Raw genomic sequence first — 15,218 nt, 5'->3', positions numbered from 1 at the left:
AGCGTTTGGAAGGAATTCAGTCTTTGTTGTATTGCATTGCACACGGTAGGTTTTGTGTAACGCTACTAACAGCGACCAGCAGCACAACAAAACAAAACATGACCTCCTCAAGGTGACTGGGCTTAATTTAATTAAGCTTTTTTTATAGTCCAATTATGTTTTTAACCACTATCTTTTTTATGAGTTGTTGAGTGTGTTTAATGAAGAATCATTGTTTGTGAGACACAAATAAACTATCTGCTGGTGTACATAAATGAAAATCACAGGCACACTAGTACAGCTGAAATAATGAATTAGTATGAACTTCTGGGGAGTCATCAATTATGATGATGTACTGTAGTAAATTATATTTTAGTTTGCTGAATCATGACTGCATTATAAATGCTCTTTAAACTACTTTACTACTTTTTAACCATACTAATGATACCATGCTAATAAAGTGAATCATTTTAAAAGTAAATCACTCCTGGATAAACTTTAAGTAGGCCTGTGTTTTCTGTCCTTTTAACGTTTCAACAGGCCTGAATCAAATTTTTCAGCATTATAACTAGAAAACTGATTTGTTTATTTTCCTCAAGTTTTTACTTTGAGTGTAAACTAATTGACTTCTAAACAAAAAATGCTTATTTCCGCACTACGTTTCCAAACACTGCTAATGTGAATCATCCATACATATAAAAATATTATACCTACCATAATACCAAAAGTATATTTACTGTAGTATAAGCCTAATGTTGTTTGTCCTTATTTTGAAACAGCTGAAAGTCAATTGTAGGCCCTGTGCAGTAGTCGATCCTGTCTATTTTACATTTAGATGACGGATAGCATCTTTAAGTATGGTATGCAACACCTCATAGTTGCCCTTTGGTGACTCTCCAAGAAGTTATGCGATGCTTGATCCCAGTCAACGTCACCAACAGTTTCCATCACGCCGCAGAGAAAAATAAATCCAATAAAAATATGTATTTTCTATCTGAATTGTGTAGACGTTACAGATGACTGCTAAATAACACATTGACAGGCTCTCAAATGACATGCATAATGAGAGGGGTGCATGGGAAAAACAAAAGGATACGGAGAGGAAAAAGGGGAAAGGAAAACAGGAAGACAAATATATGATGTGTACACCAACTCGGTGAAAGCAAACAGCTAAATTAGTCATGGAAGGGATGCAAATGTGTTTCCCCTGAGAGATGCATGGTAGAATTACCCTGAGAGAAGCAGAGGGTGAATCATGCCAACCCCTGGCACCCATGTGATTTATTAGCAAACATTCAATTCAATAAGAAAGTGCTTAACATTCAAAAAGCTGTGAAAGTCTCATGAGGTGGTATTAACTATACGATATTACCATTTCCACTTGAAGGCAAGGAAACACAAGAGACAGTGGAAAACAAACACGCCTGCTTGCAGTATAATCTTGGTGTGACGTGCCGAGTAGGAATGTGACGGACTGAAAAGTCACTTGGCCTTTTCCAAGCGTGCCTGTTTCCACTCATTTACATAGACAACAAGGTTCATTAATTGACACTCCAGCCAAAAGAGCCTCTCCACTTTGAAAAGGGCACAGAGAGGGAAGAGAAGGCACGGATATAGGAAGGTTGAAAACATATGCAAACTGACATTATCGTCACGCTCTTGCCTGGAGATCTAAATGTAACTGCTGTTGCTTTTCTGTCACTCTTTTGTCAATATAATCTACACCTTTAACAACATATTAAATCCCTCAAATAAATGTTGTGTTGCGGCTTCCTTGTGGCCTAGTCCTGGATTTTAGCCGCTGAGAGATCGCCTCTTTTCCACTTTTAGCTACCCATCGTGTGAAACATTATTGAAACCCTGAACAATAAAAAAAAATTAAATCCAGTAAGTCGTCATTGGTAGCGATGAGTAACACGCAGCCTCCCGCCATGCTGGCCACGGTCACGTTGGACACTAAATGCTTTTGTCAATAGGAAAGACCAAGGTGACCACAAGTCTATAAAGTTAAATGAAGCAAATGGGTTTTTGTTTTTACCTTGACAAATGTCCAGATTGCAGACTTTGATGAGACAAACACTGATAGTATTGTATAGGACAGTCAAAAATTAGGGAACCTCTTGACTGGTACCGTAAAGCAAACTATTGATTCTCCTTCCAAAGAGTTCCATCTCACAATGTTTATAGCCACAAGACAAACCCAAGTATGTCCATCAGTAGGCAGAGTTTTACCAACTAAAACACAACTGAATGTATTTGAACAGTTGCCAAGTGAAAGTTTGCTTTCTTATGAATCCCAACTTCCAATATTGAAAGCTCATCTCAGACTGAGATTATCTTTCGTAGATATTCATAGATATTACTGAGCACACCAGCAAGGAGGCTATTTGATCGCTATTTTTGCATAAGGTTTACAATAAGATGGAATGAAAAGCCATCATCACCGAGAAAATACATTAAACTGAGACAATCAAAGCCATAAAGCAAAAGATGAAGGACCTCCCAAGCAAAACTAGAGAATGTGCAGAATTTTTAAATTAATGTGAAGATGACAATTTTCCGAAAAACACATCTTCCTTGGAGCTGAGGCTGCTGCACATTATAAAGGCCATCATCTGCAGGCATTACATTTAACGACAATGTCAAAGACAAAGCAGAAAGTAGTTCTTAATACATTATCCAAAAACATGGATTATAAGTATTACTGGATTGAAATGTACCCCAAAGCCCAAAAAATAAATTTACATTATGCCTCGTGCATAATGTGCGGTGTAATAATCTTTAAAGTCTGAAGTTAATGGAAATACTTGCACTGCACAATATTTAGGTCTTATTATGGAGTGATATCTTATGTCATTAAGATTAAAGGAGAAAAATGTCTCTTGGAGTCAGAGGACAATCCCTCGTGACTTTGTCCCGGCGACAGCACCAAGCAATCAAAGGTATATGAGGACCTCTGAGGTTATTAAAATCCAAAGGTTGGTAATTAGAGGGGAAATGGCCATATGGGCCAATCAGCGAAGCCATTAAGTATAAAATATAATACAATATAAAATTATTTTAGTATTGGTTTGCTTCTGTGTTTTGGAGATTCTTTTTTATCTTGAACCATTAAGTGGACAAAAAAGGTTTAGAAATAGGAATCTTAATCGAGTATTTAGGAAAAGACGGTATGGAATAATTACCCCTCTAATTTGTATTAATTTGTTTATTTTTTGCATCAAAAGAATAACAGATGCCAACTATGCAATGACGCCAACTCTGTTGAACACACAGATACAAAAAAACACAAGTACAAATGTCTCATGCCAGAACTGAGCCACTCTGACTTGATGCTTGCCAGCACCGCCATCCAACCAATTATGATATATTATGAGAGGTACTTGGATATCGAAGAAGCCAGCAGATCTGCCAGGTCTCGATTAGATGCAACATTTCCAGGCACACACAGCCCATTGATTAAAGGGTCTCAACTCAAAGCCTGCAGCCTATCAGCGCTCAGGGACCGGTAATCCATTCTCTAATGCCGTTTGAGTCTATTTGATGTACTCCACGCCGGGCAGATACAGATACGAACACCCACATGCGTAGACACGTGGATGAGCCCTGTCCACAAACCAAGCACAAACCCAGATGGCCGCTGTCAAAGTGGAGGACAACTCCCAAATATCAACTTACAAAGTGTAGCAGTGATAGGACAGTCACATAATGGCATTAACAAAATGAGTGCAGCTCTCCTGAGGCAGACTGTGGTTCCTGATTAGCTAGCAGAGAGTGGACCCTGTTTATGGAAAATCTGATCAGCATAGTACCAGACACAAGAAAGGCCAGTCTGGATTGCAGCCTCAAGGCCGATTATCTCCACCGTCAGGCCCTAGGTTCTTTATGGGCAATGATGTCCTCCCAGGAATTAATCTGATTGGACTCTGCTGGATGATTATGTTCTACTAAAACTGTTAAAAGGAAATAGGGGGCTTTGACTTCCTTTCAATGCTAGTTGGATCAGTCAGAATTATTTTTGCAATGCTATCTTCCATGGATCAGGGCAGAAGGGGACTGAATATCTTAATGTGTACTTCTGGATAGGCTATCTGCTGAAAATTACTAATTTGAATCCAAAGCTGAAGTACTTTGTACTACACAAGATATAGTTGGGGGGCATGTTTTTGACTATTAAGTCATTTGAGGGAGCGACAGGAATTTCAGATTGTGTGCTTGGAATTTTCAGCATTGGTAATCCCAAAAATCCGGAAGAGTGCATCACTTACTTTGGTGTTTGTGCATCATCCAAGCGGTTTCCCAGCTGAAACTCGTGGGATTTGCTGCGGTGCAGTGCAGTGAAGCCAGGCAGCAGATGGATAAGTTTGCGGCTCGGCGGAGGTGGCGTTCCTGGAGCTTTAACTTTGTTTCTTCGCCGCATCGGGGGGGTCCCAGGTGGGGTCATGGTGTTGACTACTAAAGGAGTCCGGGGAGGTGTGTGGCCAAAATGCCTCTGGCGGGGTGACGGAGGCAGGGAACGATGCCCGGCTTCCAAGGGTGGGAAGAGCCCTGTGGTGGGGCTGTCGACAGTCAGTCGATCGGCATATAAAGGGGGGGGCAGAGCCTGGGGGCTCTGGCATACATGCTGGTTGTACTTGGACTGGACTTTGGGGCTTTGAGAGAGCTGGAACCGGATCCACTGGCTGGCCTCTGGTTGGCATACAGGAGTGTTTTCTTTGCCTGATTCAGAGGTGGGCCACTGGATGGACCAGTCCTGCTTCACTTGGCTCCCTTTTGGAAGAAGAAAGATATGGACTGATTTAATGGCTGGTTGGGAAATATTGTCAAAAGATCACACTGATTACAAAACGTTCTTGCTCATTTTTGGTAGATATTAGTCTGGAAATAATTTTGTTTCAATTTCTTGTGATGTTCAGGTATATATATATTTCTGGCACAAAACCTGCACAATAAAATGAAATGAACTGAAATATTGAAAATGTTGATCACAGCTTATTCAAAGTACAAACATAATTTTATGCGTAACTACTTTCCACTGAAGACAGTCAATAAAATTTTACTTATATAGCACAGGGTTTTACAATCTGTACGGCAAAACACACCCTCTGCCCTAAAATCCTTCTGTCCCTGTGAAAAATATTGAATCGCTAATAATAATAATAAAAAAAGCATGTTGCTGCTGAATTATTCTTCAGAACTGAGAGCACTAACATTGTCGGAATCTGTCCTACAATGCACTGTAGATATTTAAAATTAATAGAAAATAGAGTCTAAGTACTGTAACAAAATGTGAGTGAGACGATTGGTTGTGATTTTGGTAAACCTTTGTTTAATATGGTGTTTTTAGTCAAACTAAATAGATCTTTGTCATGCAATTGAAACAGTCATTAACTCCAGGTCATGATTACAGTGACAGGTAATCCTGACAGCAGGTGAGCATTTGAAGAGTAAAGAGAAAAGAACCTTGGACAAATTAAGGCCAATTTAAACTCTGCAATAAAGATGCACACAGATACGGAGGGTGTCTTCCATATACTCATTCTGTAAGCATCGGGCATGTTTCCAGAGCAGTTACTGATATGGATGAGAAGAGGAGCAAAAAGCAGCATCGGAAATGTTTGGGGGAAGCAAAGCAAGACACGACAAAGGCGTACAGAAACGACATGAAGCCTGTTCACTCACTATTACCTCCTTTGTGCTGGAATCAATGACGATTCCCTTTAAGTTCTAAAAGGTGTCTGAAAAGAATGAATGGAGCTAAACGGCTAATAGTATTATTTTCACCTACTGCTAGACAAAAAGCCCATATTTTATTTTAGTTTGTGCAAATATTCAATTATATTGATTTTATATTTTCAAAAGTGAAAATATAACATTCTAATGTCCTTTTGTTTTTCTAACAAGGAAGGCAATTTTACCGGTTAGTCCATTCAGGATACCCTTCCTTTAAGGCGCCCAGAATCAAATACATTTTTGGAAGCAGATGAAAAGAAGCCGACATACCTCTGCTAACACAATAGCAGAGGTATTCCAAGCCAACGAGGCTTCAACAGTCGTAGACATGCTGTATTTGGGCCTTGATGCACAAGGCTTTCGTCGTGCATTGCTATACAGATATGCTGTTGTGGAGCAGACTAAGCACGAATGGCACAGGCGAGTCAGAAAAAATGGGTATACCAGAAAATAACAGTTCAAATCTGCATGAGTCATGAAATAAGCCAACTTATACTAAAAGTAAACTTTCTGTGGCGAAAGAATGAAAAACAAATAAACAGCTCAGAGGCAAAATAGTTGAAGGTGAGCAGCCGAAATGAGTGTTTTTGCGCTCAGATGATAATACTTTACCTTCATTACTATGCAACTTATCCTCCTCAAGTTGTTCTTCAGAAAGGAAAGAAAAAGAATGTGCTTATTGATCTGGCAGCGACACAGCTGAAATAGTCTGCAATACTCTACTTGTATTTCAACCTGCAGTTATGCAAAGCTAAGAGGCTGTTGGTAGAAACGATCCAGGGTACATTTCAACAGACTGTATATATCACACATGGCTGAGTCTGAGCAAATGACCTCACACTAATCTGCTACTGAACACTGAGCCATATTTAATGTAAATTTCATTCAATAGTGCTCCAATTGTCTTTTTTATTTTGAGTCATTATTTTTCATTGCCTTTGTCGTAGTTCTTATCGTTAAGGATCTACAAGCATCAAAAAACACAAACTTCAAACACAATATCAATAGTAGTAACGTCAAATGAACAAGAAAAAGCATCACCCATAAAACATCCCAGAGGAATTGTGAAATTTGACGGGGGGGATCTGCTTTCTTATTTTGCAATTGTATGAAGAAACCATTAATAGACTTTAAATACATGAGCCATAACCTGTAAGTTTTAAACCTCTCTGTTTTATTTATTTATATTTTCTTCATATCTCATTTGAGGTTCTTATATTACTTGTTAAATACAACTCAAAATACACCCAGGGTTGTGACTCTCCAGCTGTTCATTTATTAGGTGATAAGGAATTATAGCAATTAAAGAAGTTCATTCATATTTGTTTTTCGTGTTATGTTAAATGGTGGCAGAAGTTGATTGCTGCCAAAGTTTGACCCAAAATCCATTCATTCGTAATCCCTAAAACCTCAAAACAGTTGCAGTGTGAGAATCACAGAAAACATCAGCAACTGCTTTATTGTGCGTTTTCGAGAGAAAGGGAAGATACTCTGACTGTGCTTAATATATATAGTAGAAGTTGTTAGTGTGTAGTTAATAGACACAAATCTGAGCATATCTAAAATAGAAATGCTTATTACAAACTAAGCAGGGCTCTAAGAGTGTGTGGTTTCACTGCAGAACTAAAAGAAGTCAGTTGTTTGTGTTGTGCTGTGTTTGAGCACAAATCTCTATGAGCTGAACCCCTAAGGTAGAATGTTATGGTTAGAAATGCTCAGAAAGTCATTTCTAGTGAGGGTTACAGGAATGCGAGGCCCAACTGGAGCAATGACTCTGTCAACCTGATGATGTTCTATTAATGCTGAGTAATGGGCTGCTCTCGTTGCACAGGGGCCTTTTATATATATATTTTTTTTTAAGCTATCTTTCCAGATGAAATGAGACATTTTCTACAGACACAAACAGAACTGTAAATCAAATAATATTACCTAATGTCTGCTAGTTCTGAGCTTAACACCCAGGGGGAACATTGGACTGAAACATTGGACTGCATTCCTATGACATTATTGTTCTCCATGGTAACAGCTTCTGAGGATCATGGGTTCAGCAAAATGTAAAGTCATCTTCTACCAATAAAAACGATAAAAGCCTATATATTTAGTTAGAAATACAATGTGAACAGCTTGAAAAAAGGAATCACACTTTGTTATGTTAACCGGGGAATAAAGGGAAGTTGGTCAGTACAGGTCTTTGGAGGTACTATTGGATGTACCTTCTTTAATACACCTTTATTTCTGCAAAAGGTATATTGTGCAAACTCTGATGAATTGCTTCAAGTGTTAACACATCTCACATCGACAGTCATTTTCACTCTAGGTTCTGGTGAGGAAGTAAAAGGAAAACGGATGAAAATGAGTGGAAAAAGTTACTGCCTACTAAACGAACGATTAATTATGCGACTGTTCAATTGTTCACACTGAAATATTCTCTGCATTACACAAATGTATGAATTTTCATTTCTCCATCAGCTATCTGCCTTAAAACATTCACATCCATGCTACTGACACAACTGCATTGGGACCAAGCACAGTGCAGAACTTCAAATAAAAACCTAGAATGATGTCAAACAAGCAGAACGATATTTTCATATGAGATATGGTGTCTGTGAGTTCAGACAGAGTAATGGTGGAAAAGTGGTTAAGCGAATCTCTGCGAGTGTGATCAACATCTAAAGCAGCAGAGTTGGGGGTAATACCGCATCTTATTCACGCCACTTTTCAGCAGACGCTCGGGGAAAAGCTGGGTTTAGTGCCTGACCAACTGCCTGAAATAGAAATGCAGGATTAAGTTGGTGGGTAGATATACATTCAGAAGAATGGCATGCTCTTCCATCATTCACTGTTTTACTAGAGTAGTAAAAGCCATAAAGTGTTTCTGGACTATGCCATTCCAAAACGGGTAGGTTTTAACATATCCAAAGCAGAACACTGAAAACATTTACTTTCAATTGAAGTGACTAGAAAGCACTCAGAGAGCGTTTATTCAAATTAATCATCACCCGCCAAACGATTTGTCTTCACGTGTCAAAATAAAACTCTGTAATAATTGTTTCTCAGCAAGCCTCCAAAATAAGCAACGTGGCTCCCTCATCAGTCCGTATCCATGACGCCACTGGTAAGCTTGTTCTCTCTGCTTGAAACATGGTCATCCATCGCCTGCACAGAATGTTTCTAAGGAAGTAGCAAATAGGGAGAGAAATACTGACCAAAAGTGATGGAAACCATCAGAGCTTACTTTTGTTCACATGTACCAGCAGACATTATCTTTTCTTAAATTGATTGATGTTTCACTAGCGCTGCTTTTTTAAGATTGATACTGTGTGCATACCTCCTGTGTCACGCCTATAGCTGTGGCTACTTAGTCAATCGGGTCCGTTGAATATTGATCTCACACACTATTGTACCTGAAGCCGCATTAAGAGGCTCACTTCCCAGCCCCTTCAGAGAGAACGCAAGATGCAGAGAGAGGCCGAGTGGGTCCAGAGGAGTTCTGCACAAACACGGGAAACGACGTGGCGGAAGCTCAATCACTCCTCCTCTATTAACAAGCCACTAAGAATTGAACAATTCTGATTGAGCCCACGTGAATGAGCGCATCTAATAAACTGAACAGTTTACATTGCCGAGGCTGAGATTTGAGATGGGAGTCAACAGAAAATGTATTGTTTTTGGTCAAGTCTGATAAATGAGTTGCAAATTTGCCTTCGTCCAAATTTGTACCCTCTAAATTCTAACAATATATATATATATATATTCTAAGTCAGCCAATCACCTTTGATTTGAATTATGAGCATCCCTTTCATAATTGCATTTGTGCCTGAGGCAGGCTCTCTTTAAAAAAGTCATTTGACAGGACGTATCAAGCTGACACCGGAGTGAAATTTCTCTGTGAGATAAGCAATGAACTTGAATCACACTCAGGAAACTGTTGGTTCGAGTAATGAGTCACTAGTATCTTAGCAACTGTGGCAGCAATATTGGGACGGGGCTTATGAATTTCTTGTTTCTCAAGATCTAACTAAGAAAAAGCCTCAGGCACACAAGAAAGCTCACTACTAAAATGAGTTGAAGAACACAGAGTGAGCACAACCCTGTGAGGAGAGTGATTACAGTACATTTTGTGTGGATTATGCATGTTAGCAACTTTAGAAGTTGTATTTCACAGAGAGCTTATTAGAAGGAAGTCCTGTAATTAATCACAACTTTGAGAGAATAATCTGAAGAGAGCAATAACTTGCTGATATCGAGGCTTTGCCTGTGTTTAATCAATTTCTGACGGCATTCATCTCCTCTGGAAAATTCACATTAGAATGTTGGTTTTCTTTTACTGGGTTGCTGGATTTCTTTGTGAGGCATTGCGTAACAATATATATATATACATTATTTTTCCTTGCCAAAGAGTTAGATGAGATGAGTACAGTAAATTTATGTCCATGTACTTGAGGCGGAGGACACAAATTACGTTACTGATTCTTAGCACTTCTTTCTGAGGTGGTCAAAGTTGCAGTCTGTGGCTGTGATGTTAATTATTTTGTCCTATAATAAGACTTTTCATCAGATTTAAGATGCATTTTAGCACATACAGTATGTTGAACGATATTTGAATGCATGATCATTCAGCACACGTCAGTAAATGAATGCATCACGGCTCATTCTTGCCAACGCTCGGCACTGACCGAAAATGTTTCGGCTCAGTTGCCCATTCATGTTGTTGACGCCCGAGCTGTCACATTCACTTTGGTAAAAGAAGTCAGTGCAAGCAAAGTAACTTTAAGGGCTCACTCGCCTTGTTTCTGCGGCTGACGTGGCCTTTTAATAAGACGGTTTCAAGATTAGGCTGAGTTGACAACATCTGTCTTTACCAGTAAGTGAAGCTTAAGCATTGACGGTGAAGATTCGGTATTGATTCAGTTCAAATCTATTGTAGAACTGTTCATACATGTACTGTGCACCTAATTTGTGTAAAAAGTACAGCGATGGAGATGATGAGATTATTTCAGGGAGTAAAATTATATTCCCTTTCATTATGACTTTATTATATATCTGCCTTGGATCAAGTATCACACTTAAAACCTAGAAATAATGTTCTAAGTTTTGAAACGCTCACCTAACCTATAACTATGTGTGTGAGCTTGTAGTGACACGCAAACAGACGGTTAGCAACTAGCTGGTGAATACAGTGGAGCATGCTAGCCAAGGAGAGAAAAACAGAGCAACTGAGAGTGAATATTTGACAAGCATTCATTTCATGGAGCGGTCCAAAAGATCACTCCTAATTATAATGTAGCTTCAGGTTGGTCGCCGAGGGAAAACGCAAGTTTTGCATAGAAATAAACCACACTGACTGTATACAGTGATAAGTATTACAACTTGTTTCTGCCGTCCTTCATGTGGCCAAACATTAGAGCAGTTTTGCACATTCCTTATTGGCAATGCATATTTGCAAATAAATAAATAAGCGAGACTTCAAAACCATAAAATCAATCCATTATTTAATTGAATCTATACTCATTCAGACTGCAGCTCCTGGGGATGTAAGTGTGATTGAGTGACTGACCAAACAACATATCAGCTGCCTTCGGGTGTTAAAATGAGCTTCAGCTGCATCAAGCCAGAAGCGAGATCATCGTGTGGCGCTAATTGAGAAAACAGATTCCAATGCACGGATCTTTAAGTGGCTGAATATGTTTTACATAATGAGTAAACCCTTCCTTTGAAGAGGTTCCTTTCCACACATTAGCAAAGACTGGTTACATTTATGCATGTCTTCAGATTTCATTTTGGAGCACCATTGTCATCAATATTCCATTATCTCCTCTCAACGGAATAATCCCACATCTACGCATCAGTCAAACAATGCTCAAACCAACTGCAGCCTGCTTATCCAGTGATTAATGCAAATGGTACACCCCGCCCCCCCATTAATAAGGCAATCTTGACATGCAGTGAGGCTTTGAGAAAGGTAGATAACAGCCACATAATTGGACTAACTACCTCTAAATGTTTTGCTTCTCAGGGCTAAATGGCAGTGAAATGCCAGTGGGACAGAAGATGGTCTGTCTTCCTGCCACTGTAAACAGGATTTATGAAAAGGGCAGTGGTTCAATAAATGCAAGTTTCTTTTTTAATCCTAACCCTTTTAAGTTGAGAGTGTGAGAATGTTAGTGTCAGAGAAACGCTGCTAATTACCTAACGGCTGCTGTTCAGGGGTGCGTTCAGGGCTCTGGTCGACTCTCTTCTGGTAATTCTCTTGCCCTGCTGCACCTGCTCCTTGCTTCTCAACATGACTACGTTGCTAATGTCATCATTGTCTCTTCCTCACCCTGATTCTCACTCATGTTGTTCCCCATCCTTCTTTCTCCACATGCTTTCTTCACTCTCCCTGCATCTCCTCCCTCGTAAATTCTACGCGCCCTTCTCCTTTTCATTTCTCTGCCTCTGTGTCTTGCTGATGGCATTTGAAGCCAATTGTGTGTTTTTGTGTGAGTGAAGCCGTCACAAGGCAGTGCGAGGGGATGCTCCTCTCAGCAATCAAAAAATTGGGGAAAGTTACAGAGGAGACCCACCGTGCCGAACAAAGATCAGCAGCATTAGCCTGATCTACAGAACAAGTTATTTTCCGTGTGTGTGTGTGTGTGTGTGTGTGCGTGTGTATAGACATCTAGAGAGGTGGGCTGGTTAACGTGTGTATATTGCGGCACAAAGCAACGACCGGCTGCCTCCGAATGGAGATGACTCATCCTCATTGCAGCTCGTTGACTGCTAATCCCACGAGCATGTAGTGAAGAATTCTATTAAGATGCATTAGTCTCCTTCTTCCGCCATCACATATATTTACATACATTCACTTATTATGTTCTGCATCTCTCTGAATTGTGGATTGCCAAGACTACATTTTTGCATAACTCCTGGTGACTCATGAACATATTTTCTTTGAGGGAGAAAAAAAAAAATCATGGCACACATATGCATATCTTTTTCTGTCCTCTCATTCATGCAATTGAATTGCTCTGTGATTTTGTAACAAACTTCAGATTTTGAAAAAGGCTCATGCTATAAGAACATCCTCCTCCTTGCTTCGCAGCAGGTAAATGCTAAATGTTCTTGTGGTGCCGTGCAACTCTTCAAAGGCACTATGCTCCTCTTCTGCTCGTGCAGACACAAGTATTTCCAACAAAGTGCACAGACACATAGTAAATACATTACAGATGTGCGAATGTGGCAATGCATCTAAGCTCTGATATGTCTCCCTCTCCTTGCTCCATCTGGATAAGAATAAGAAGGGAAAAAAACAGCGACGCAGACCCGTTTTCTTTCCCTGCTGAAAACTCCTCTCATGGTTGTGGTGTTGCTGCGGTGCGTTCACATATCCCCAGCCAGTTCCCTATGCTACAAAAGCCCATTAGAGGATTTGTGTGGCTGGAGCCTGTCTTTGGAGAGCCAAGGAGAGAGGACGACAGGGGAGTGTGACTGAGACGATGAGTAAATGAGAGCAGCAGATGATAAACAATTAGTTTGAAGACAGGACAAAGAGGGGGAAGGGGTAGGCAGTGAAGAAATTAAGCAAACACAGGGGAAGATTAAACAGGCCAGACTTTAATGGCAAAATCTGAACAGTGACAGTCTCTAAATTTAAGATGCAACCCTTAAAGTAGCTTTTTCCAAAGCTTTAAACTACATTTCATGCAGGTTTCGGGGCCCTAACTAGCTGCCTCAAGGTTTGACGGATTCATCCTTAAGTCGCGTTGCTTAATTCTAATCAACCAGCGATGACTGCAATATATAGCAAATAAATATACATAACATAAGTCATCGCAACAATTTTAATATGGATGAATGGTAAATCTCCATCACACCAGGACCAGAATAGATACAGACAAAATATCAGAGAACAAGCTCTCCAATCCAGAACGATGTTATGATCTAAGGCCAGAAACTCCCCAGTGAGTGACATTTTTCGTCAAGCCCTGATGTAACACGGCATGCACGTGCAAATGCAACTGAATTAAGAGGAAAAGAGGAGATCAGTGAAGGCCAGACTAAACTTCAAACTAATCGGAGCATCGACTTGGAAGGGGTCAAAGGTCAATGAGAAAAGAGTCTAATTCTTAACCATAAACATGTTTGAGCTGAGACAAGGATCCCGATACCATCTTGTTCAAGTGCAACTAAGGCATATTCATTAAAGGAAGAAGGAAGTTCCTGAAAAATGGTGTTTGCTGCAGAGGTGGGGCTGAGACTCGGCAAGCCACACTAAAAAGGGCAGACAGTAATTGTAAATTATGTGGATACCATGTCTGAATCAATTCTACTTCTAGTCCTACTTTATTATTATTATTATTATTATTAGAGTTTACTGAACTCAATAATGTCAGATGAATGATGTTGCATTTGATTATTGACATGTCCAAATTTCACATTCATTCCAAATCTCATCAGTAGGAACAGATTGCTATAGATTCAAAGAGTAAAAGAATCAGTGTGAGTACAGCCAATGTCTATTCTCAAAAAATGCCTGAAGCCTGAGCAGTCTGAACCCAACTGGATTCAAGGCATGGGCGGCTGGGAATGCCTAACAGACTGCCAGGAGACGCCTGCTTGTCTGCCTGTCTGTCTGTCTGCTTGTCTGCCTGCCTGTCTTTCTGTACCTCATCCGCCTCCAAGCTGGTGAGATAAGAATGACGGAAGTTGGAGCAGCACATGAGAAGGCGAGCGACTCCAGCAGTCTGACAAACAGGGAACAACGGAGAGGCGTGAATATTTGAAGAGGACGGCCGACCACCTGCAGAACCACAAAGAGCCTGCTTTTATGGCTGAGCTGTTTGCTTCAATTTCTTATAAACGCTTTGAAGAAAAGACAATTTAAACCTCTAATAAAGCACTAATTTAATAAAAACACACTTTGCTGAAGGAGCACTGAAGAAAAACCACTGATCAAGTTAATTTGCTTAATTATTTAGCAGAGGCTTCTGTCTAAATGGAAAGTGCAGAACAGAATTACATGTGTGTGTGTGTGTGTGTGCGTGTGTGTGCGTGTGCATGTGCGTGTGTGTGTGTGCGTGCGTGCGTGTGTGTAGGAGGAGGACGAAATCTAGCCAGTAAAACTATCAAGACAGTTTTGGTGGAAATCTACTGCCCCCATCTGGTGTATTTATCTTACTGCAAAAGCTTTGACTTCTTATACTAAAAACCAACTGTGGTCTGTATCGCCCCCTGGTGTGCATGAGGAGGAATGTACTCGTACCAGACTCATCAAACAGCTTGTAAAACATTTGAAAATTAAAACACGATTATTGTTGAATAAATTCTTAAAACAGTAATTATATAAAACTAAAACCTTACAGCAGTTATAATGAGATACAGGTCAATCCTTTCAAATAAATAAATAAAATGAATTGTGGGTAACCGGAGCTTTCCAAGGTGCTGATCCTGTTTTCCCCAAACTACAATGAGAAAATCTAAGACTAATTGTTTCAAAGTGTGTTTTTGTTGTTGAATAGCTGCAA

General features: G+C 39.9%; 1 protein-coding gene across 1 annotated transcript in view; it reads right to left on the bottom strand.

Moving 5' to 3' along the window:
* ksr2 (kinase suppressor of ras 2) overlaps positions 1-15,218 on the bottom strand; it is a 70,554-nt gene that overhangs the window by 46,965 nt on the left and 8,371 nt on the right. The window contains exons 4-5 of the mRNA XM_068738336.1: positions 6,325-6,360; positions 4,248-4,749 (exon numbers count right to left, since the gene is read on the bottom strand). Of these exons, the coding sequence (XP_068594437.1) occupies positions 4,248-4,749; positions 6,325-6,360 (538 nt within the window). The remainder of the gene's footprint in view (positions 1-4,247; positions 4,750-6,324; positions 6,361-15,218) is intronic.

This window comes from Brachionichthys hirsutus, chromosome 4 (genome assembly GCF_040956055.1).
Source record: "Brachionichthys hirsutus isolate HB-005 chromosome 4, CSIRO-AGI_Bhir_v1, whole genome shotgun sequence".
Taxonomy (NCBI): Eukaryota; Metazoa; Chordata; class Actinopteri; order Lophiiformes; family Brachionichthyidae; genus Brachionichthys; species Brachionichthys hirsutus.
This window is presented reverse-complemented; position numbering and strand designations above follow the sequence as displayed.